This window comes from Giraffa tippelskirchi, chromosome 5 (genome assembly GCF_054371585.1).
Source record: "Giraffa tippelskirchi isolate mGirTip1 chromosome 5, T2T-mGirTip1v1.2.pri, whole genome shotgun sequence".
NCBI lineage: Eukaryota > Metazoa > Chordata > Mammalia > Artiodactyla > Giraffidae > Giraffa > Giraffa tippelskirchi.
The window spans coordinates 4445979-4471299 of record NC_137279.1 but is presented as its reverse complement, the minus strand read 5'-3'; the positions used below and the strand labels follow the sequence as shown (position 1 = coordinate 4471299).

At 41.5% G+C, this 25321-nt stretch overlaps 1 protein-coding gene and 1 long non-coding RNA gene across 40 annotated transcripts in view; one reads left to right on the top strand and one right to left on the bottom strand.

Moving 5' to 3' along the window:
* Positions 1–25321, bottom strand: part of DENND1B (DENN domain containing 1B) — a 363581-nt gene that overhangs the window by 120550 nt on the left and 217710 nt on the right. For 38 of the 39 annotated variants that reach the window (XR_014055159.1, XR_014055160.1, XR_014055177.1 and 35 more), the window contains 4 exons: positions 18613–18653; positions 17819–17887; positions 16350–16406; positions 15159–15266 (listed from right to left, as the gene is read on the bottom strand). Coding sequence is in view for 11 of the 39 variants with exons in the window: in XM_081495284.1 (XP_081351410.1) it covers positions 15159–15266; positions 16350–16406; positions 17819–17887; positions 18613–18653 (275 nt within the window). In the remaining 28 variants the exon portion in view is untranslated. Of the gene's footprint in view, positions 1–6768; positions 6891–15158; positions 15267–16349; positions 16407–17818; positions 17888–18612; positions 18654–25321 lie in introns of all 39 variants that reach the window. The other variant, XR_014055182.1, reaches the window with a different exon arrangement.
* Positions 837–23529, top strand: LOC145507853 (uncharacterized). The gene is made up of 4 exons (XR_014055185.1): positions 837–957; positions 3213–3300; positions 10911–11167; positions 22408–23529. It is a non-coding gene; the product is annotated as an uncharacterized LOC145507853 (long non-coding RNA).

The following is a 25321-nucleotide window of genomic DNA, read 5'->3' as shown; positions in this document are numbered from 1 at the left end:
CCTCAGCCCCGAGGCCGGGGGAGGCATAGACGCACAGCCACGCCCGGGGAGGAGCCGGGCCCCTCTTAGGAACAGGGTCTGCAGGACGCCAAGCAGCACTCCACCACCACCGGAGGGGCGGGCGGCCCGCCAACTGCCCAGGACCAGTCACAGAGAAAGGGAGGTGTGTCCGCCATGGGGGGGGGGGTGCTGTGAAGGCCCCACACCTGGGGTGCAGGGGGTGTGGCCTGTGAAGACCAAAGCCAGACCAGAGCACAGAAAACCCCTGGGGTTAGGACCACACGTCTCTGGTCAGCAGCACATGCTTGCTGCTGAGGGAGGCGTGCAAACGTGGAGAGAGACTTGTTCTGTGGCTCAAGAGAGAGACTGCTGACAGCCGAGGGTGGAGGAGGTACACTGAAAACCCTCCAGTACCTCCACAGGAAGAAGTACTCCACAAGTACTCCACAGAAAGCACTCCACAGGAAGAAGCACTCCACAAGTACTCCACAGGAAGAAGTACTCCACAGGAAGCACTCCACAGGAAGAAGTACTCCACAGGAAGCAGTACTCCACAGGAAGCAGTACTCCACAGGAAGCAGTACTCCACAGGAAGAAGCACTCCACAAGTACTCCACAGGAAGAAGTACTCCACAGGAAGTACTCCACAGGAAGAAGTACTTCACAGGAAGAAGCACTCCACAGGAAGAAGTACTCCACAGGAAGCACTCCACAGGAAGAAGCACTCCACAGGAAGAAGTACTCCACAGGAAGAAGTACTCCACAGGAAGCAGTACTCCACAGGAAGCAGTACTCCACAGGAAGCAATCCACAGGAAGAAGTACTCCACAGGAAGCACTCCACAGGAAGTACTCCACCCACAGCAGCCACTCCAGGGGATGATGTCAATACAAAACCCCACCCAGCTCAACCTGTGGTGAACCCCACCTTTGACTGATGGCATCACAGCATTTCTGGGTGTGAGTACTATTTAACTTCCTCCACTGCTTTTTTACACATGGGGTCCATCACTCAACAACCACTATACATAAAAACTGAGAACTAAAAAGAAGGACAATGTGCATAAATAGAAGGGAAGACAGCAGAGAGATGGAATCTATAAGAGTTAAGTTGAATGTAATGTAAAAGATATATATGATATAAAAGATAAAGCATTCTTTGGGCTCACCTGCAATTTGAAACAGGTCAATAAAAGTGATTTCTATACACGAACAATGATCTGTCTGAAAAAAGACAATCCCATTTATAATAGCATCAAAAACAATAAAATACATAGAAATAAATTTAACCAAGGAACTGAATGATCTATACAACAAAATCTTTAAGACACGGATGAAAGAAATGGAAAAAGATGCAAATAAATGGAAAGATATCTTGTGTTCATGGACATGAAGAGTTAATATTGCTAAAATATTCATATGACCCACCACCATCTATAGGTTCAATGAAATTACTATGAAAATGCCAATGCCATTTTTCATGAAAATTGGAAAAATAATCCTAAAGCTTACATGGAACCACAAAAGATACCACATAACCAAATCGGCCTTAGAAAGAATAAAACTGAACTAACAAAGCTGGACTTCCTGGTTTCAAACTATATTACAAAGCTATAGTAATCAAAATAGTATGGTATTAGTATGAAGGATACATACATCAATGGAACAGAATCATGAGCCCCAATATAAACTTAAGCACTTATGGTCAAGTAACATTTAACAAGGGAGTCAAGAGTATGCAATGGTAGTCTATATGATAAGTGGTGCTGGGAAAACTGGATATTTACATGAAAAAGAATGAAAGTCCATGAATTTAACCTGGTATCACTCACAAAATGGCTTCCCAGGAGGTGCTAGTGGTAAAGAACCTGCCTGCAAATGCAGGAGACGTAAGAAGCATGAGTTCAATCCCTGGGTCGGGAAGATCCTCTGGAGGAGGGCACGGCAATCCACTCCAATATTCTTGCCTGGAGAATCCTATGGACAGAGGAGCCTGGGGGGGCTACGGTCCATGGGGCCGTGAAGAGTCAGACACGACTGAGCGACTTGGCACACATGCACATTCACAAAAATTAACTCAAAGTTAGTTAAGGACTTAAACGTAAGATGTGAAACTATAAATACTCATAGAGTGGAAGAAAATACAGGGAAAAGGCCCCCTGAACAGATAAGAGAAAATGCGGTATGTATGTATGCAGTGGGATACCATTCGGCCATAGAAAGAATGAAATCCTGCTGTTTGAGACAGCGGGGATGAACCTGGAGGGCATTATGCGAAGGCAGTCAGACAGAGAAAGACAAACACTGGGTGAGCTCATTTACATGTGGAACCTAAAACAGCTCAACTCTTAGAAAGTAGCCCCGCTGGTTGCCAGGGGCTGTGAACCAGGTCGGGGGTTGCCACAAGGGGCTGGGGAGCTGGTGGTCAAAGGGTACAAGCCTGTCTTTACCAGACGAGCAAGTCCAGGGACCACAGCAAGCAGAGGGACTACGGTTCGCAGTGCCGCACTGCACACCTGAAAGCTGCCGGGAGAGGAAATCCTCACTACCCTCACCCCAGTGCGTGCCGGCAGTTATGCGATGTCAGGGACGTGTGAACTGACTTGACCGTGGTAAACATGTCCCAGTAGGTGCGTGAACGAAATGTCAAAAAGGAAAAATAAACTATGCAAACTGAAACACAGAGGGAAAAGGGGGCCGGGATAAACAAACACACACTAAAGACGGAGCAGAACGGAGCTGCCAGGAGCCGCGGGGGACCCTCAGCGGGTCCAAGTCCTGCTCCCCCCACAGGCAGCTGCCTGCTGTGCCCAGGGGAAGGCATTGTAGTCCAGGCAGGACAGGACAGCATCAGCTCGCACTTATCAAGTGGCCAGCATGGGCTGTAAGAACAGGTTCCATCACGGCACTAACTGGAATTTCTGCAGGGGATCTATGGGGGGAGGCGGGATGAACAGAAGTAGCTTCGTTGTTCGGACCTTAAGGCTCTGAGGCTAGAAGAGGGTAGGAAAGTGGCTCAAGTTCAAGTGCTACGTGAGAGGCCAGGCTGGTTTCCTGGTCCAGGTTTGTAATATTCCAAAACTTGAGATCTCAACACTCCCACATGGGGTCTTCCTAGTCAGTGAGGAGGGTGATGTTAAGGCGTGAACAGGAGGAGTAAATAGGCTGGTGACGAAGCGTCTGTCTGAGTTGGTCGATGATGGTCATTCACAGGTGGTCAACGGAGGCGAGTGACCCAGGTCGAGCATGTGGCGGTGCTGAAGAAGCGCAGGACCTTGGAGCTGTAAACCAGCCACAGCAGGTATTCAAGTTGCCTTCTGTGGAACTGAATGTTACATACACTCCACGCGGGTGCCGTCCACACTTGGCCCATACTATAGTACTAACTGCTTAGTCCATGGATGCTTAGTTTAATTAACATCGTTATTAAGTTGAGGACCACTCTAGAATTAGACCAAGGAAATCGTCACATTAGATTTCAGGGACAGAATATTTGAACTCAGAACAGACCCTGGGTCCTTTTACTGATGTCAGCAAGTTCCTTCAGGTGGTTCTGACTTTCTTTAGAAGTTCAGTTTGGCATAATAGTGTCTCAAAATCTTTTAGAAACACAGTGCTTTAGAATTCGCCTCTCCAGGGCTGATCAGAGACGACGTGAAAACCTATCCAATGGCCTTACCGGCTAAAGGATCCTCTCTCCCCACCATGGTTACTGGGTGAGGGTCTGGTCCTGAGTTCACATGTAATAAGGCTGTGAACAATTAAACCAGCTTTTAAGGACTGTTCAAATACCAAGTAACTTGTTAACTATAAGTATTTAAAAATACATTGTTTCATTATTTTTATCTTCTTTAATATTTGATGAGGCAAATTTTGATAGAGCTTTTGCAACTTTTCCATTCTGAAAGATTATTGATTAGTGTAAAAACAAGAGGTTGTAGAAGACTATTAAAACATTCTCAAAGCTAAATAAATAAATAAATAATCCTTTGATAAATGGCAAACTATTTGCAATTTCACTTTTGCTGACAGGGGTTCAATAGCTCCACATTTTAAAAGGTTTCTTGGCGCACCGCAAATCCACGCTATTTTCAATATAACCCAGCATTAGATTCCTTTCACTAGCTGAAGAGAAGATGACGATTCTAGCTGGAAGAAGCAACTAAAAAGTTGGCACTGATTAGCAGAAACGTTTGATTTCCAACCACTTAAATAAACCATGTTTGTAAAAAGTACATGGTGAAGGAATAAAATATCTAATTTATATAAAAATAACTGTAGCTGGACTGTATTTTTCAGGTTACCGTATCCACACAGAGTAAGCATCAATGTGTGTGTATGTGTGGAGTCACCAAACGGTTTCAGTACCGAGGGCGGCAAGACTCTGAAGAGAAGCTGCAATTCTGTCTGGGTTTCAAAAGTGTTATTTTACAAATATCAGAGCCTGACGAAGGCCGAGAGGGATGAGAGCACAGCACAATCGCCAGGGTTAGACTCGAGTGCTGGAAAGACCGTGAAGAACTTGGAGAGAAGGTAGCCCTGATGTGTAACTCATTAAGATATTTATCTACTATGCTAGTATTTTATGTTCTGCACCAGGAAATAGAACCATGTGTAACAGACATAAATCCAGCTCCAATTGTAATCAGGTCCCATAATACTCTGAAGCTGCACATCTATTGACACTCCTGACAGTTTCTCTCTCCTGGGGACGCTAACCGGCAGCAGCAGGAACCCCTACAAAGACAAGACTGGCTTTTCCTTTCATCAGCACTAACGCTGACCTCTGACCAACCTGAAAAGCAGTTCTTACACACAAAACGGGAAGACAACCACCATTTCTGTATCACAGGATGCCTAGGAAAAAAATTAGAAACTGTCTATAAAATTTCGAATAGAGAGCTGTTGTCATTTTCACCAGAAGTCCTTAAAATAATTAAAGATTCACAACAAAAGAGTTAAACGGAACAGAAAGACCCTGGTGGTGTGATTACGGATGTGAAGTCTAGAAGGTCCTGAAAGTCAAAGTGTTCATCTCTCAGTGATGTCCAACTCTTTGCGACCCTATGGACTGTAGCCCACCAGGATCCTCTGTCCATGGAATTTTCTAGGCAAGAATACTGGAATGGGATTTCACTTTCTTCTCCAGGGGATCTTCCTGACCCAGGGATCAAACCTACGTCTCTTGCGTTGGCAGGTGGATTGTTTTCCATCTGAGCCACGAGGGAAGCTCAATTTAAATTTAAGTTTAAGCTCAAGATAAATTTATGTATCTTTGTTTTTGTCTCAAGACTTTGTGATAAGTGACACAGTCAATTTTGGCAATAAATCTGAAGAGTGAAATTGTAACATTAAAAAGGTACATTTCACCTAAAAAGATCTCATAGAATACAGGGAACATTGTCACCTAAGTCTTTATAATATACTAGGTATTATTCATTTTAGAAATGAAGTCCTGGCCAGTTGGTGAAAGAAGGAGTTGGTTTTGAATTACTTCTTTGAAAGGATAATGTTCTTGAACAATTTTATGACAATACAAAAGTTTCAAATATGTATTCGATTGTGTCTCCGAGAGAGAGGCAAATCTTATAAACTTATGTCTTGTGCAACCATCTTCTTCAAGGACAGAGAATATTACATAAGCCCACTAGAGGGCATCCTTGTCACCCATAACTGAGGTTTCAGGGGTGAGGGTGGGGGCACAGATGTTAACTGTAATCAAATTTGACATGTTCAAAATTGATATTATTTCAACAGAAAACAACAGAGAAAAGTAACTTTCTTTAAATCAACAACAGGGTACCCAAATTTTCAAACTGAACTTAAAAGATCAATTTTTTAGATTAGTGACGTTAGTTTAAACTAGATCAAAGAGATGCTATGTGAAAGAGTAACTTTTGGACAAAGACTGCTAAGCCATGATTCATGTAGGCAGTACTTCTTATGGGCATCTTTTAGTAGAAACACACTTGAGCAATTTTTTAAAAATATTTTATCATTTGAAACTCTCAGACTTCTCTAATCCTTTCTGATCACTTTAATTCAACATTTTAGCTTAATCACAGTAACAGAATTCTCAGTACTGAACCAAAGTAAACAGAGTGCTAAAAACAAAAAATTAATGGTTTTTCTGGCTTAACATGATTTGGTTAAACTTATTTTTATTTCTTTGTAAGATTTATATTAAGTATTTTTTCCAAATATCTGGCCTTCCTCCTTTACAACCTAGTTCTTCCCCCTTCCCCCGAGGTCACAATTATTCTTCTCATTGTGACTTACAATCTCCTTTTTCTTGCCCAGAAGAAGCAAGAGGCTACTTCCCTCTAAACCAGTGACTCTGCCATTTCTTTCTTGATCGATAAAGCAAAGCTATTTAATGGACTGTATTTTCCAAAGATCCCAACAAGTGTGTCATTTTCTGAAATCTATTATGTCACCTGAGCAAGAGACACTGTCCTTAGTTACACTGATTTTATCCCTGGGTTCTACTGAATTTCAATGATGAAAAGTGTGTCACAAACACACTATAAGCCACACCCTACTACGTGTGGATATGCCACCGTTCATTAAGCTTAGGAACTAAGCAAGAGAATCTAAGTTTTTATTTTTTCCTGTTAATTTCACAGAAACGATTTCATTGGCAGGATTTTAAAGCATGAGATTTACTCTGTGTAAAATGTAAACCATCTGACTGCTCATATTTAAAACATGCTTACACACGGGGATTTAAATTCCCATTCAACTGAAATGTGGCTTTGAAATGCCTTACCTTCAAGTCTCCACAGGCCAGAAAGGCATGTGTAACTTCTAAGCAGGTTCTTTAAAGATGAGGTTCCTTTACTCATCAATTATAAAATGGGCTCACTGCGGCTGCGCTGTATTCCAAATCCACTAGGAAGATTTACAAACCAATAAAAACATAAAGACTCAAAAAGACAGCAACTGCATTTGAAGTGAACGTTATCACCTTATATAATGGGCAAAAAAATGGAAAATCATGTAGACTGTATATTATGGCATAAACATCTTCCTTATTTCTGCACTCAAAAGAACGTTTCCTATCTTGGACTATGAGTCTGTTTGTGAGTGTATTTGAAAAACAGAATGAGTGGCCACTAATTTAATAGTAACTGGTCTTATTAGGAGGAATTACGACTGTTGAGTGTGTTTGTAAATGCTGTGTTTGGGTTTAAGTCTTGACTGCATTCCAAGTGTGAGTATTTGTCAACAGCCACACAGCTTATAGAACAAATGCAAAAATAATCTTCCATTCATATTTCCTCATGCAGCTCTTACAGAATTAATTGGGTAGGCTGAAAACAAACCTGAGGGGATTGCCACTCGGCCCAGACATGAAATGGTTAAGAGTGATATATGTGCCAGGGTTTTAATGGGGCTGAACAACAAAAAGCCTCAACCCTCCACTTTCACTTGATTTTACTGTGGTGGTTTTGCTTGCTTAGGGCCATCCATCTGTTAAGGTTGACGCGTCATACAGCAACACTCCTGTTCACTGGGCTAGTTGTGTGTGTATGTGTGTGTGTGTGTGCACGCACCTGTGAGACACACAGACAACACACGTTATGATGATTGGAGAAGTTAAGAATGGCTAATATTATTAAATATGGAGCAGTATCTTAGGTTCATATAAATTTTGCATATGACTTAATTTCTCATTCTTAGAAAATTCCAATGCATTTTTACAAGCCAGCACTTTAGAATGTAACTGTAGATGACAGACTTGGCCTAGACATTGTTCGATAAGTCTGCAGTGTTTTGTTCTAAAATGAAGCTGCTGAAAGGAGGTGGGTCTGCAGTCGAGAACAGTGCGGCTCCGCACCATGACTGTGGCCGTATTCTCCCTGGACGCGACTGGCCCTGTTCTCAGTAAAACCAGAGGAGGAGGCTCTCCCTGGAGCCCTGTTAGGCTGGGGCTGCTGCCCGAACTGTCATCTGCACACAAAAGGGAAGAGGGCTGGGTTTCACAAACGTGAAGCCTAATTGGGAGATCTCCATGGCTGTACCCTTGACATTTATTTAAGCCTCATCAACAAAACGGGAAATAACCCTACTAATTAGCAGACCAACACACAAATTACTGTTTGCTGGGAGTAGATACAGACTCACAATCCATTTCAAAAATAAGCTAAGTAACAGAAGTTTTAAACAACACACATTTTAGTTTCTGCTCTTTTCTACAGCACACAGATTATAAAATTTGATTTTTTTTTTACTTTAAAATACATTCTGGGAATTTAAATGACCCAAATCTCATTTTCCTCTCCTGAAAAATGGATGAAGATAAAGTGTTGCAGTCACACAAGCCTGGCTGGAGCACTGGGAACATAAAGTTCTTCATATAGTCGAGACTGATCTCTCCAGTGGATAAGCAAACAGGCTAGGAGTGGATGAGTCAAGTCCACATTCTTTGTATTGATAATCTGACAATAAAATGACAATGTCTTAGGAACTTACACGCCAAGAGATTTCTTGGTTAAAATAAATAAGCAAATAAAAAGCAGTGTATTTCTTTCCAAATCATGAACTGGGACCTAAGGGCATCTCTAGTTAGAATGAAGACAGACAATCTTAGGGTCCACAGTGACTGTGGGATTGTTAGTGACTCTGGGAGTAACGGAGAGAGAAGAGAGTCAGATGCACCACTGCTATAAAAGAACTGACGCTCAACAAGCGTGTCTGTGTGCGAATGGACAGCTGCCGATTGCGCAGTGCCTCTTGTGTGGCAGAGACTCTACATACATTGTCCATGATGGCCGCAGCATCCTAGGAAGATAGCTTGTATCATTACTATCATTTCACAAATGCAGAAACTAAGGCTTGGGGCTTCCCAGGGGGCGCAGTGGTGAAAGAATCTGCCTGTTAAATCAGGAGATGCAAGAGACACGGGTTGGATCCCTGGGTGGGGAAGATCCCTTGGAGGAGGACACGGCAACCCACCCCAGTGTTCTTGCCTGGAGAATCCCATGGACGGAGGAAGGTGGCGGACTGCAGTCCAAGGAGCTGCAGGGTTGTGTTTGGCTCCATGCTACGCGCCAGTACCCTTCTCAAAGTCAAGTCTTTCCGGCTGTAAGGTCCGTAACCCTGTCTCTAACAGCTCCTCCTCTGCGAGCACCCTCTCAACGAAAAGGCAGGAGCGTCACGGCCAGGGACTCACGCTCCAGAATCAGTCCGTCTGCTTTTCCATCCAGAGGACAAGATGGTTGGATGGCATCACCGACTCAATGGACATGAGTTCTGTGCAAACTCTGGGAGACAGTGAGGGACAGGGAAGCCTGGCATGCTGCAGTCCATGGGGTCGCAAAGAGTCAGACAAGACAGCGACTGAACGACAACAACTCTGCTACTTAATACGGTAGAACTTTGGGCACATTTCTTAACCTCTCTGCTCCCAGTTTCTAAATCTGAAAAATCGTGGGTAAAAAAAAGTTCCCACTCTTGCTTGGACTGTTGGGAGTTTTAAACTAATCATGTTGTGCCCACAAACACACAGACACATTCTACTAATCAAGGAACCGCCTCTGCTCCTCTTCTTTCCCAAGGCTGCTTGAGCACACTTCAATATTATTTCAACTCGGTAACAACTCTGGTTTGGGAAACAGTAGTAAAAACATCAAAATTATCTGGATCACCAAATCTCACAGGTCACTACAGAATCTTGCTTTCAGGTACCTGAATTTACTACCCAGCCAGTCTTAAGAGAACCTCGTCATGTGAACACTCAAATGTAAGAGGCTGCCGGGGCATAGGCCAGGACTAACAGGAGAGAGAGGTGTCACAGGAGGGAGGAGAGAGAACAGGGTTGTTTTCTGCTTGCAGCCTTTCCGTGTCTTTAAGCAGTTCAGAGCCGAGGCCACAGACAGGAAGCTGGGAGGAGGGGAGGAGGTGTTTCCGAGGGAGGCTCTGATGAGCCTGGGCCCTGCTCATCATGAAGCTGCATGGGACCCTGTCTCCCCAAACGGGATGCCCGTCTTCCCCGGGTACGTCCTCTCCACTGTGAGCATCCAGCCCCAGGTCCCCGGATGGCGTGAGCCTGCTCGAAGGCTTGCTAAACCAGTGTGTGCTATGACTCACGGGAGCTGCGGGTTTTTTCTATTGTTGTTCATGTCAGAGGCTAAGCACAGGAAGGGGCCTTAGCTTCTTACTACATGTTGTCTCTGCAGTGAATCTTACCTAAGTGAATTTTAATTCTTTATTCCACGATTCTTTGTAAGATATTGATCTACTGTTGGAAATAAGTAGAATATAAATAAGGAAATAAATGTTAGTGTCTCTCACATATTTACTTATATCTAGATTCTTTCTTTAACCACATCTAACCATTCTCAGAATTGCTTCTGTATGTAACTGAAAGTCTTAATGTACTCAGATCCGAATGTTGAAACTTGGAGGGCTGGGAGAGAGAGACGTGAGGATTTTGGGAATCGTCACAGAGTAACACACACACGATTCTAGCATCAGCTTTGTCTCCTCCACAAGATACTGCAGCGTATTTTGATTACATCAGTGAGGTTGGATTATCTCCAAAAAGTGAACCGAGGAAGGTTCCGCAATATCAGACCACAAAGAGAAGGCAGCAGACGGTGCCCGCTCCCTCCGGATGTCCGTGTCCAAAATGCAAATACTGTACCCTAAGGTCCTTTTGTCTGTGTGCGTGGCCCATCTCCTGGGAGAATGGAGGCCAGGGCAGCCCATCAGGTAGGCTGACCTTGACCTTAACCAAGCTTCAGGTTTGTGGGACAAAGATCCAGCCTCTAAAGACCCCAAAATATAGATGGCTATTTCTTCTTTGCAAAGATGACTTTTTGGAAAATAGCATTATAAAGCAATTAGAAATAGCAAAAATCCCTTGAGATATTGTCACAATCCTTAACACCCCTTCTCTGTTCACAGACACCCTCCCAGCACCCCTGGTAACATGGGCTCCCCGCATCCCATCCCTCAACGGCTAGAGCAGATGAAGCCAAAGACTAATGCCTGCTCTCTGTGAGCTCGATTATGTTCTTCAACAAGAACGTGGACTTGGGAACTGTGGTCCATTTCTAGTGGTTATGTGAACTGAAGGCCTGCAAGCTCAGTGACGGGGCAGAGAAGCTGAGAAAGCTGATGCACGGAATGCGCGGTGATCCAACATGCAGAGCACAGACCAGGTGAGATGGAGACAGAGAGGGACTGGGGTGGGGGCGAGACGTTGTCTCCTGACAGCCCTTCCAGGCCTCTCACTCGAATCCTGCCCGGGGCCCACATGCTCCTGCACTTGGCCGTCCTAAGGAACAGGGAGACCCTCATGACACACGCCCTGCTGCTCGCTCACTCCATGCGTGGTTGTGGGTGTCTCCTAACGCTCTGAGACTAAAGAGAGGATTCAGACCGGGTCTGGATGATCGTTTCAATTGGAGTGTACCATGATCTGCCTTTATAAATAAGCTGCTGACCACAAGTTGGCTATCATTTCAGAGCACAGTAACTATCAGCTCAGAGAAGTAAAATTAGTACTGCAAGAAAACAGGCATTCTGGCAGCTATGGGGGAAAAAAAGCAAAGGTGGAGAGTAACAAGGAAAAAAGCTGCCAAAGCGCTCAAAATTTACCTCTTTTGTTAGGGTGTGAATCTAAAACTAAACAATCAAATTTCAATTATAGAAAAATACAATCAAAAGGTTAAATTATAATAAATACTGGGCTTCAAATGGTTAGAAATATACACTCAAAAAATTTAGCTGTGAAAATACATATACAGAGATATATGTATCTACTTATAAAATGGGACAGATACATACATATACACTGGCTGCACACACCACCTAAAACTCATATTTATCACTCAAAAAGTAAAGACTGTTATTCAGACATTATCAGCATCTGCACAATAAATATGCTGGCTTAACAAACTCTTATATACCAAGAAGGAAAATAAAACTATAATTCTTAAAAGAACAAGTCCTACTTCTCTTAATTCTTGTTAAAGTCATCATGACATGTCACGTCTACCTGAAAACCATAAAATGCCAATTAACAAATGCAGGTAACTGCACTAATGATACTATGATACAAGCCATGACGATTCAAGGTAAATATGCAATGAATATAACTTATTATCCTGTAAAGTTTTCAATAACTTAATATAATTTTCTCTATCAGAAACTGTCTCTAGGAATTCAAAGAAAACAAAAACAGAAATCAGTCAAATATTTTCTAATTAAATTATCATAAAAATATGCCATGTTAAAAAAACCCAAAGATTTAAAAAATTAAATATGAGAAGCTAAAGGTAACTTTCTTAATTTAAAACTGTTATTTAAGACAGGCATCCCTCCAGTTTAAGTGTTTTCTTTTTATCTTAAAGCATCCTACATTTAACAAAGATTCTCATTTTTTTTTTCACAACAAAGTCCAGAAAGCACACATAGTCCCAGGCAGGATAAAATCAACAAACATACCAAGACACACAGTAATTTAACTTACAAAAATGAAAGACAAAAAAATATTAAAAGCAACAAGGGAAAAACAACAAATAATATACAAAGGAACTCCCATAAGGTTATCAGCTGATTTTTCAGGAGAAACCCTGCAGGCCAGAAGGGAGTGGCACCATATGTTTAAAGTGATGAAAGGGAAGAACCTACAACGAAGAATTTTCTACCCAGCAAGGCTCTCATTCAGAGATGATGGTGAAATCAGAGCTTTACAGACAAGCAAAAGGTAAGAGAATTCAGCACCACCAAATCAACTTTGCAACACATGCTAAAGAACTCTAGGCTGGAAAAAGACCAGCAACTTAAAACAACCTTGTACATATATAGACTGCTATATCAACACCTCATGGTGTTGCACCTCAAAATTACAATAGATACACACACAAAAAAGTAAAAGCAACCCAAACACAGCACTCAAGATGGTCATCAAGCCACAAGAGAAGAGAACGAAAGAGGAAAAGAAGGAAAAAGACCTACAAAAAGAAACTTGAAACGATTAATGGCAATAGGCAGACACATATCAATAATTACCTTAACCGTAAATAGACCAAATGGTCCAACCAAAAAGACGGACTGGCTGAATGCATACAAACACAAGACCCGTATATATGCTGTCTACGAGAGACTCACCTCAGACCTAGGGACACATCTAGATTGAAAGTGAGGGGATGGAAGAAGGTATCCCATGCAAATGGAAATAAAAGAAAGCTGCAGTAGCCATTCCCATAGCAGACAAAACAGACTTTAAAATAAAGACTGTTGTAAGGTTAAAAAGAAACAAAGACACTACATAATGATCAAGGGATCAGTTCAAGAAGGAGATAAAACAGTTGTAAATATATATGCACCCAACACAGGAGTACCTCAATATATAAGGAAAATAGTAACAACCGTAAAGGGAGAAACCGACAGTGACACAGTAATAGTGGGGGACTCTAGCACTGTCCCCCCTACTGTCATCGGTGGACAGAACATCCAGGCAGAAAACCAACCTTGAAGGACACATTAGACCAGGGGGCCCAAAGTATAAATAAAAGTGTCCCACCCAAAAGCACATTCTTCTCAAATGCACATGCACCGTTCTCTACGACTGACCACGTGGTGGGCCGCAAGGCAGGCCTTGGAAAAGTTAAGAAGACTGGAATCGTATCAAGCGTGTCTTCTGAGCACAACACTGTAAGATTGAAAATAAATTACAGGAAAAAGCTACGAAAAACACCAACATGTGGAGGCTAAACAATATGCTACTAAACAACCAACGGATCACTAAAGAAATCAAAGAATTCAAAAACCTATTCATCATGCTTTATATATATATATATATACACACATGCACATATATATATATATACATATGATCTAAGTGCTCCAACATTAAAGCAGTAAACATTTTGGTTAAGCTATCAAAGTTTGAGAACAGACAAATGGGAAGTGAACATTCTAATGATGGGAGAAGAATTAAGAAACTGATTGCAAATCCATCATTAATTTACAAGTTTATAAATGTTTCCCATTAACAGGGAGAGCCAGAAAAGGCTCTTACCCTTGTGAGATAATAATTTCATTGAAAGGCTTGTTTCAGGTCATACAACCAGCATTCACTGCCAATACACTGCAATTGAGCAATACTAACACATGAAAATGTAAGCTTAACAAACAGATAAATCAGAGAGAAGGCATTTTGTATGTTATAAAACAGCCCCTTAAAGCAGAGAATTTTTAAGTTTTTCCAAAATACCTAGAAAAGTACCTGATACGTAATAGCTGTTGAATGACCGAACGAACGGGTCTTCCTTACAAAGGCGGAGGTTCTGGAGCACAGCCTCCCGGCTGCCCCGGCTCCAGGAGACGCAGGAAGCGCTGCACTGAGCCTGTAGAGCCAGGGAGGCCACCTGCGCACGGGAGGCGGGCGCCCATCCCGCCCAGCCCCTCATCACAAGGCGTCGGGCAAGCGGCGTGACCATTCAGCGGTCAGCTTCCTCGTGTGTAAACTGGGGGGGCTGTGATAAAAGAAGCTTTGCAGCTGCTTACAGTTCAATGGTTTCTTAACTTTAATCCACTCGAGAACTCCTCTCAAAAGGCAGTATTCTAAGACCACTTAAAGTATGATTTGGTGTGTGCAATTTTTGCTTCTTAAAATGCTACAGAAGCACACTTATGATGCAAAATCAGACACACATACACAGCTCTGATCCTGGACACATTCCTACTTTAGGATAGTACGTGAAGTAGCATTAGGTGGAAGCAGAAGCTTTACTTACAGCAAACAAAACATCTAACTTCAGATGTTCTAACATTACTCCATATTCTCCTTTCTACAGAGTACTTTAGCGGTCAAATCCCCATGTACGAGCTTCACCTTACTTTGTAGTAAAGGAAGCCGGCATTAAGCTTCCCCCGCTGCTGGGCAACCGCACGCGGCCCTGTCTCCCTTCACTCACCGTGAGGCCACAACCCAGGGACGGGTGTGCAGTCTGGTACCTGGACACAGGGCTCGCAGGCCCCTTGCACCTGCCCAGACTCCGCCTGCTCATACTGACCATCATCACAGAATTTCTTACCATATGATAATAAAAAAAAAATCAGTGGGTCCAAAATTGTTCCTGAAGAAATCACTGGAATTACATAATGTCATACTCTGGGAGACAGGAGGGTAAACACTCTCACCTGGGAAAGCTTGCGCCTGGCTAGGTTTCCTCCCTTTTCGTTGTGTGACGTGTAAACAGGCGTGTATTGCACCAAACCGGAACAAGTCCCATAGTCGTCCTCGTTTTCCTACACGCGAAGAGATACACAGGTGGTGATTCTAAAGCAATCATTTTATTACTAAGGTTTTTCAATTAATAGACAGTGTCTGATACAGATGCAAATAACAAAATTAACACTTGGAGTGTAAGTTTAAAAAAAGCAATTTAGGAAGAAAGTGCATTTTTCTATATTATGAACTAATAACTTCCAAAATAATCTCTGACTTTTTTGAACAATTTGAATAAAGTTTATATGAAGCCCATTTACACTCCATTACTACAATGAAGGTTTTAAATAATTTCTTTTCTCCAGAGGTAGAAATTCAAAACATAACTGATAAAATCTTCAAAGATATAATATGCAATCAACTCAAACACACACATACATACCTATACCTATTCTCATATATGCAACATTCACAGATGCAAATACACCTCCTTTGTAAATTAAGAACATTCTTCATGTAAATTATCATATGTGAAACGAATCGCCAGTCCAGGTTCAATGCATGATACAGGGTGCTTGGCGCTGGTGCACCGGGATGACCCAGAGGGATGGGATGGGGAGGGAGGTGGGAGGGGGGTTCTGGAAGGGGAACACTTGTACACCCATGGCGGATTCATGTCAATGTATGGCAAAACTAATACAATATTGTAAAAAATAGATAAATAAACTAATTAAAAAAAAAAAAAGAACATGCTTCAATTTAAAGTAGCTACTATTGGAAAGATCCTGTAAAGCCCAATGATGACATTCTGCCTTAATTCTGTACCAGAGATAATTTTTTTTTTAAAAAAAAGTCTCAGCTTGAAGCAAGAATTTCAATTTTGATATCAAGGCAATCAACTTTATGAAGACATACATCCTGTTAAAGCACCTTTGAAGCTCTCTGCACCTCTGTGATAAAATATGCAAACGGTAAGAGATTGTTCGGGGGTGCGTATAGCATGGCAGATAGCTGCCACAGGGCTTGTTATGAAAAATGCATCCTTGAACAAAGGGCTAAGCGCATTTCAAAAGTCATTAAAAACGTAAATCCCGTGTGATTTGTGCAGGATAAGCTTCACACTAACACAGGAATTGAGGTGGAACCAGACGCGCCGGACGCACCTTGTGTCTAAGCTTGCTCTTCACCTCCTTTATCCCCTGCTTCGCGTGATTCTTGGCCTGGAAAACGACAACACCGGTGGCTGCTCAGCGCAGTTCCATCAAGTTTAAGGGACAAGTGTACGAGACCCCACTGAATGAAAATTACTAACTTTTCACGTTACATAGAAGCAGCAGAAACTATCATCTAAAACTCTATTTTCAGGGACCCATTTCACCCACTGTTACACCTGAAGGAGGTGGGGAAAGCATTAGTCTCTGTTTGCACAGGGATCACCCCGAGGCTAGCAGTTAGCCTACTGTGCCTCCGAGGCTATTAAAAACACCCGAGACCACCAGAGGGCCATCGCCCAGCCGTGATCTGACAAATGGGGAAGGGCAGGAGAAAGCACAGCACAGCGGCGGGGGATTTGGGGGCAAATGTTTGGATTTTAAGACATTACTGCCGCGCAGGAGACCTAGGTTTGATCCCTGGGTTAGGAAGATGCCCTGGAGAAGGAAATGGCAACCCACTCCAGCATTCTTGCCTGGGAAATCCCATGGACAGAGGAGCCTGGCGGGCTGCAGGCCACGGGGTCGCAAAGCAAGTTTTACTGAATCCCAATCAGCTCCTACGAGTCTCCTACAGAGACAGAGCCACAGTCACAAGTGCTGAAACACAGGGAGGCCTACAGGCCCCGTGGAAGCTCAGAAAAGGTAGAGAAACCTTGTGGTGGGCTGAGGAATTTTTTTTTTGACGAGAACTAGTGTCTGAACTACAATAAACCTGCAGGATGATTTAGTAGGTGGACAGAAGCCAAGGAAAGGACGTCCCAGGCAGCAGGGACGGACTGTGAAGGATGAAGACACAGAAGAGAACGTCCTGCCCCCATGGAATGAGAAGGATCTCAGACCTGGAGACACCAGGGCTGGGGGCTGCAGGGCAATGAGCCAGGACAGGGAGCGGCCAGGTCTGAAGGGTGTCAGTGATCAGAGCAAAGAGACTTCCGTTTTGTTAATTATTTACTTGCTGTGATTGCTCCTGGTGTTGTTATTATTCTACTATAAGCCATGGGGTATCAATGGAGAGTTTTAACTTTGGAAAATCAAAGTACCTTTGAGGCAAGAGAACTTGTCATATTTTTAAACAATTTTTTCTAGTTAAGTCTCAAGTACACAATGAGAATTTTAGAGTATACTGTTAAATAAAAGAATCAAATCTTTAAAACTGGCACTTCATCATGGACTGTTTCAATCTGAGGGCACAATTTTGCTGATAGCTTTGAAATAAAAGAACCATTTTTAAATTATATAAAAGAAACGCCCTGCCTAGACAATGATACAATTTTAATAATTGAGTTTGCTTTGGTCAATATTAAATCTAAATTTATTTAAAGGAAAACAGAAAATATTCTACATTTACGTGTGTATCATCTAGGAAAATGTTATAAAATTTTATCAACAGAATTTTTAAACATCAAAAGAGAACTTACAAATTTATATGCTGTTCGTACAGCAGGGCTTGCTTTGGTCATTGCCGTGTTGAATAGTGCACCTCCTTTCTGCAAAGGAAAAACAGAAACATGTTCCTAAAAATTTGGGGCCCGACTGTCCTGAAAACGAAGCATTATTGATAATATAGAATTAAGAGCTTTTCTCACAGCTTAAAGAAAGACCTACAAAATTATGTCATGTTAAATGTTTTCAAGCTTTTATATGTGCTATAGTAACTCCATACAAAATGTAAACATTCTCCTAATTGGTGTAAAATGCAATCCTTTCATCTTTGTGGTTTAGGCAGACGTAGGCAATGTGACCAGTATATATACATATATAAAGCTTAATAAAAAAGAAATACAATCAACTGTTTCTCAAATGTTTTAGTGTTTGGCAATAAAGTCTCAAACTGCGAAAGAGAGTTATGTTTTAAAAAAACCATGTTAACAAAAGCACATTACCAGAAATGATAAAATTCCCATCAAGCCCTACCACTCCATCTAACTCCATCTTACGGGATATATTATAAGGTGACAGCAAAATCATGCTTTTCAAATCAAGCCATTTATCTTGAAAAATAGAAAGACAAAAGCTTTCCATTTACAAATTTTCTTTATAAATAGCAACAAACTATAAGCATAAAATAAAAATGTTTAAGGTGTGAGAAAATATAGAAACATTTTAAATATTGCCCATAAACAGCATAGATATAAACAGCAGACCTGAACTGAATATTTTTCCATATTGTTAAAGTAAAAAAAAAAAAGAAACCATGAAAGTTTATTATTACCTTGACTGTATGCACCCATTGCTGATATGACTTCGAGTTCCCTGGAATATACAAAAATTAGATGTCAGGAAGATCTGATCAAAAATAAATCCATAAACCAAAATTCACCAAGAACTAGTGTTTCCAAGATTTTTAGCAGGCAAATTTTATTTATCTGCAATGTTGTAAAAGAAGCAATTTATTGTAAGAACTATTAATAATAAATGCTCTAATTCTTAGGAACATAGTAGCTAGAATTTTTAAGAATAGATACTTTTTCTTTACTCACATAAGAAGATTATATGTTAAAGTATTCTTTCACTGTAATACTACTCTCAGAGGGGAAAAAAATAACCTTTTGAAATCCAAAATTCCTAAGTCTTTTAAACTGATTTTTCAATATTTATGTCTATGGTGTTCTGTAAAAGTTTGGCTCTTTTACACAATTAGGGTTATCTTAAAACAATATTTGAAGTACATAAGGAAAGGAAAAAACCAGAAGGAAATTTAGAAGTGTAAAGAATCTTGAAGACAAAAAAGATTCTTCTATGGTTGTTAGACATCGGTAGTAACTGATAGCATATTTTACTTTATTGCAATTAACCTGCAGAATGTTCTGAAAATACTCTCTAGTTGTAAATCCAAGTTGGAAAGGTACTACCCAAGGAGATATGGCAGTCGCCCCTCATGGCTGTTAGAAAGTTCAAACGCTGGCATGACCAGTCCAGTAAAACCAGCAATCACATATATTTGACTCCAATTATGCTAATTCATTTAATCAATAAGATGATATAAGAAGGCAAAAAAAGGCCACACAACTAGTCTAAAGTAATGTTTGTATCAACTGACTCCAGTCAGATTTCATCTACCTTCCTGGTTGTTTAAACCTTAAATAATCCCACAAGAAAAAACAAAGTCCCAAAGGCTACTCAGAGACTGACCGCCCGGTACAAAGGAGCCCCAAGCAGACTGTTCTCCTGTGTGCGGTGGTGGCTTCTTAACCAACATGTCACCTTGCTGTTACAACACACAGGCAGAGGATCCTTAGGCCGAGTTTCTCCCCAGCTGATACCTCTGCATTCCTAACCAGCATCAGGCCAAAAACGTCTAGCTCTGGATTCACTCCTGAACTTAATGTCTCTCCCTAATTTCAAAGAAATATCAAGAAACAACTCTTATTCTGAAAAATGTCTCTTACTCTATTCTTTCAGAAAAGGTACAGCAAGCGCTGCACTGCACCTTTCCTGGAAGAATAAATATGGGGGAAATAATCCTTTTCTAACCTTGTGAAATGATTATAGCAAAATGTATCTATCTAAAATAGACCATATAAAAACAACCTTCAGTGCTTAAAGGGCATGAATTTCAGATGGTATATGGCCTGACGAAAACAATTTTAAGCTTTCCCTTGTAAAATGATTTAAAAAAATCCCAGTTATTCTATTGATTTATATCTCAGGGAGATTCTATCAACAACAGAAAATAAACATTATGTTTTTATCCAGATTATTCATACAGGTTTTCTTCTCTATTCAAAGTTCTCATCAGTTCATACACTTTTTACTTCTCTACTAAAAATGGTTGTGTAGAAACCACATATTTATAACTTGATTATTATTCATGGTATTCTGGAAAGTGTTTTATTTCATTTCCCAAAATGAATTTAAGAAAATGGAAAGAAAAACACCAACTACTCTCTGATAACTATTTAGCATCCTGGAACATGTCACTCTAGAAAACGTATTTTTAAATCTCTGAACTACAAAGAAAATAACTATCATAAAACTTCAGAGTACTTACAGAAAGGTCAGTGTCTTGAGTGACAATAGTGAGGAACAGAAGTAGCTCATCTTCAGCTCCTCATAGGTTGTTAAATGTTTCTATCTATGTTATGTTTCTTGAGTCATACCCTTCTACTATGAAACAGGGAAAGCAGGTGGACAGGAGGGCAGTGGGCTTGGCGGCCGGTGGGTCAGGGGTCAGGCCAGCCTGCCCCGGGGAACCGAGCGTTGGGACCCGGTGTGTCCCCCGGCAGCTGCGACGTGAGGCGTGACAGCAGCACGCGGTCGGTTACGGGTCAGATGACCCGCCTGACGGGGAAGCTGGGGCTCTGAGGGGGTAATCCGCCCACGTTCACAAAGATGGCAACTGAGGAAGAACCTTGGTATTTAATTCTCGGTTCATCAGTCCTTCAACTTTCAGTATTGCTAAATAGAATATAAGGTAAATTATACAGAGCTTTCCTCCATGTCACTTTAGAAGTGGCTACGTTAGAAAGGGCAGGGGACAGCTCAAAGCTGCCTGGAGGAGAAACGGTTGAGAGTGAGAACCACTCAGAATAATAACGTGGAATCATGTGGTTCGGGGCAAACAGAAGTCCCTAAATAAACAGCTCAAGGTAACAGAAAAACATGTGGTACAATTTAGGTAGATCCTTGGCAAAAAATATTTTAAAAGGCTAATTGTCTCTGTTAATTCTAGTGCTTTTAAAACTGAAGACACCTATTTCCATACAATTTATGAGACAAGCACACTATTCTCTGATGTGTTTTAAAAGGCTAATTTTCTTCTCAAAAAATAAATCTGAATGCCGGAAAAAAAACCCAAACCTTAGTCTTTCTTTAAAAGTAACTGGACTGTGGAAATAGTAAGCATTATTGAGGAAATTCTTAACATTGTTCTTGTTAATCAAACAAGTGATTTTTGCACATTCAAGGACAAAGTATCTTGGTTTCTCACTTGTGCAAAGACTTTCTTGTCAATATATACTTGCCTAAATTCCAGTAATCTGCTGTTATTTATCAAAAAATGTAAATTGGTCTAAATTGTTCAGTGAGGCCAGAAAAATGCCACTGAAACTAATGATTACTACCACCCCTTTGGATTCCTTTGGTTACCAGTCAGTGAAGAAAGAAACAGGATTAAATAAACACACCAGACTCTGCTGGGCCACTAATGAAGAAAGAAATGCTACTGATGGGAGAGTAGCCACACACTCCACATGAAACCAACCTGAGAATGCACCTACTGTTTAAAGCTTAGAAAACTAGATGTGGATTTTTAATAGCTATTTTTTCACTTATTTTAAATGAAAAAAAAATGACGTCCAAACTAAACATACAGTATAATGTACAGCTAATATCTTAAAATAACTTTGAAAGTGTGAAAGCGTTAGTTGCTAGCGTTAGTAGCTAAGTCGTATCTGACTTTTTGTGACCCCAAAGAGTCTTTGGACTGTAGCCCGCCAGGCTCCTCTGTCCATGGAACTCTCCAGGCAAGAATAATGGAGTGGGTTGCCATTCCCTTCTCCAGGGATCTCCAGGGATCCCAAACCTGGGATCAAACCTGGATCCCTGCATTGTAGGCAGATTCTTTACCGTCTGAACCACCAGGGAAGCCCTGAAAGGGTACAGTGGTGGTTTTTTGTTTTTTTTGGACAAGCAGCAAGGCTTGTGGGATCTTAGTTCCCAAACTAGGGATAAAGCCTGTGACCCTGGCAGTGAAAAGGCAGAGTCCTAACTAAGCTGCCAGGGAATTCGCTAATAATAACTTTAAATGGAGTATAATCTATAAAAATACAGAATCACTATGTTATACACCTGAAATGAATACAACATTGTAAATCAATTTTAAAAATTATGGGGGGAAAAATAAACATGTTCTTGACTCAATATTCCTTAGCTGCTTTTCACAGACTGGTATTTGTGTTTATCTAATGGCTCCTTTGTCCTACTTGTGGCCTCTCTGATGACCTTTTAACCCCGTGGCATTCTTCTCTTTACATATTTCCGGATATTCTCTTCCCTTTCTTCTCAGGAGAAGATTGAGTGTTCTACAAGGGTCCCACGAAGGGGACCAGGAGTAACACGGATTTTCTGAACAGTTCTGACCAGGGAGGTTCACTGAGACAGAGGACAGTTCTGGAACATCTCCATGCACTCGCGGCCCTTAACCACAGCTCCAGAGTCAACGTGAGCAGACGTGTTCTGTGTGGGACGGTCCTGTCCTGTGTGCCTTCAGTCAGAGCCACAGTGGCTACAGGGCTCCACCACCCTCACATTCATGCTATCCCGCCACGTGCTAGCAGCAAAAACAGCACGTAAACCGCCACAGGGACGGCCTGCGGGGGGGAGAGATGAGATGCTCGTCTAAAGTTTCTCAGTTATTTCTGCTTACAGAAACGATGATTTCTTCAACTCCAGTGACTGCTGGTTTCTCCTATAGTGATCTTCCTGAGGGTTTTATATATATATATATAAAATCTTCAAAGGGTAATCAAAAGAGACAGGAATTTTGCTTTTATCCATCAGAGCAGACAAGCCCTGAGTACTGCTCCTGTTTACTAAAGGCCTTCTAATTAAAACGATCTCTTATCATAAGAAGGCATATATCACAGTTATTAAAGCAAGAGCTTTGAAGCCAGGCAGTCACGTGTGACCTTGGGCAAATTACCGAGGTGGGTGCCCTCAGTAAAATAAGGATGCTCAAAGTCCCTCCTGGGGTGCTGGGAGGGTTAAGTGAGATAATATTTGGAGAGCTCTTAGAAGAGCTTCTGCCACATACTAATTCAGGAAGTGTGAACATTAATCATCATTTTTATTGTAACTAGAAGAGAAACGAGAAAGCTACAACAATTTACTTTTTGAAGTACAGTTCACTATCTCAGACCTATTCTTTCTCACAAAAGTAGTCCAGATAAAAAATGTTTCAGCTGACTTCTAGGAACTATATTTTGGAACTTTATATACACATACATATCATTAGTAAGAACACTGCTAATTTTTATTAGATTATTCATCTATTCAAATCTTAACAATTTTGCTTTATTTTCTTCTAAGATGAATCTCTATGTATCTCTAATAGCCTAAATTGTAACAATTAGAAAATCATACAATTACCAGGCATAATTTTTTCAATGTACTTTCTTGCTATAGCTACTGAAATGTTGCTATTGTTTTTTACTTGCTCAGTCCTGTCTGACTCTTTGTGACCCCATAGACTGTAGGCTGCCAGGCTCCTCTGTCCATGGGATTCTCCAGGCAAGAATACTGGAGTGCGTTGCTATTTTCTTCTCTAGGGTAATCTTTCTGACCCAGGGATTGAACCCAGGTCTCCTGCATTACAAGTAGCAGGAGATTTTACCACTAGCCACTGAGGAAGCCCCAAACTTACTGAAATGAATGCTTTCCTTTCGGATCAGTACTGGCTCCCCCAAAAGTAAAATAAGTGTTCAAAACCTTTTTTCATTTTAAGAAAGAACAACAAAGTAGCTGGCATTAAGTTGCACTGAAAGTGCAGCAGTCTCTAAATCAGCTGCTAACTGGTGATAAATATTCTTCTATTCTTCTTTAAACAGTAGGACCTTTTATGAAAAAATTTGGTGACCCTCCTCCCACCATAAAAGCCACCTACGCTCTCCTCTATGACAGAGGTCTGCGGACCAAGGGTGAAGACTACAGAATTTCACAACACAAAAGGATCGTAGTTCCACCCCATTACTGTCACGCGGTGTCATCCCCAATTCCACACAGGACACCAGCCCCACGGGTCATAACGATAATGAGATCGCAGTTATGTAAATACTCAGGAGGTGCCTCAAGCAATTTGTCCATGAGCTGACAATATTCTGCTTGTCTGAGGTGAAAAGTAAAAAAGCCTTATTTTAACACCAGAGTCCCATTGAAGCTAAATTTTCTGCCGTGAGCTGAGGAAGGCAAGGGGCTTCAGAAGGGCTGCACGGTCAGCTTACTTGCTAGGTCAAGGAAACTAAGTTTTTCCCCAAGCTGAAAGCGTTCCATGAAACGCTACCCTACTTGCATCAGAGGAAGGTCCATAGCCACTCAGATCACCTGTACTTCTTTCAGTGAACAAGTGATCTCAACGGGTTTTGTATTTCTGTGGTACAAAAATAAATTTCATTTAAGAGTAAAGTTAAATTTTGGGAGATTTGTAGATAAGTACTAGTTATTCTTCATCTTTTCACCTTTTATTTCTCAATTCTAGCAACTATTTACTTACACACAGGCTAAAGATTTCTTTCCCCCTAAATTAAACCTATAGATAACTGGGGGGGAAAAACCACTATTACCACCAGGTGAAAATGAACACACTGGGGATTATTCATTTAGTTCGTCCCAAATCTAGAACAGCATCTGGTACATAGGAAACACTCAGCAAATACTGGCTGAAGGAATGAAGAGGATACTTTCAAGGTTTCAAGCAAAACTGTCTGCCAGAGTCAGGGCTAAGTACTAGATTATCAAGTACAGAGTCAGGATGAGGTACCGGATCCCCATGTACAGAGTCAGGACTAGGTACCAGATCACCATGTACAGAGTCAGGACTACGTACTAGATCACCATGTGCAGAGTCAGGACTATGTACCAGATCATCAAGTACAGAGTCAGGACTAGGTACTAGATCACCATGTGCTGAGTCAGGACTAGGTACCGGATCATGAAGTACAGAGTCAGGACTAGGTACTAGATCACCATGTGCCGAGTCAGGACTAGGTACCAGATCATGAAGTACAGAGTCAGGACTAGGTACTGGATCATCAAGCACAGAGTCAAGACTAGGTGCTGGATTATCAAGTACAGAGTCAGGACTAAGTACCGGATCATCAAGTACAGAGTCAGGACTAGGTACTAGATCACCATGTGCCGAGTCAGGACTAGGTACCGGATCATGAAGTACAGAGTCAGGACTAGGTACCGGATCATCATGGACA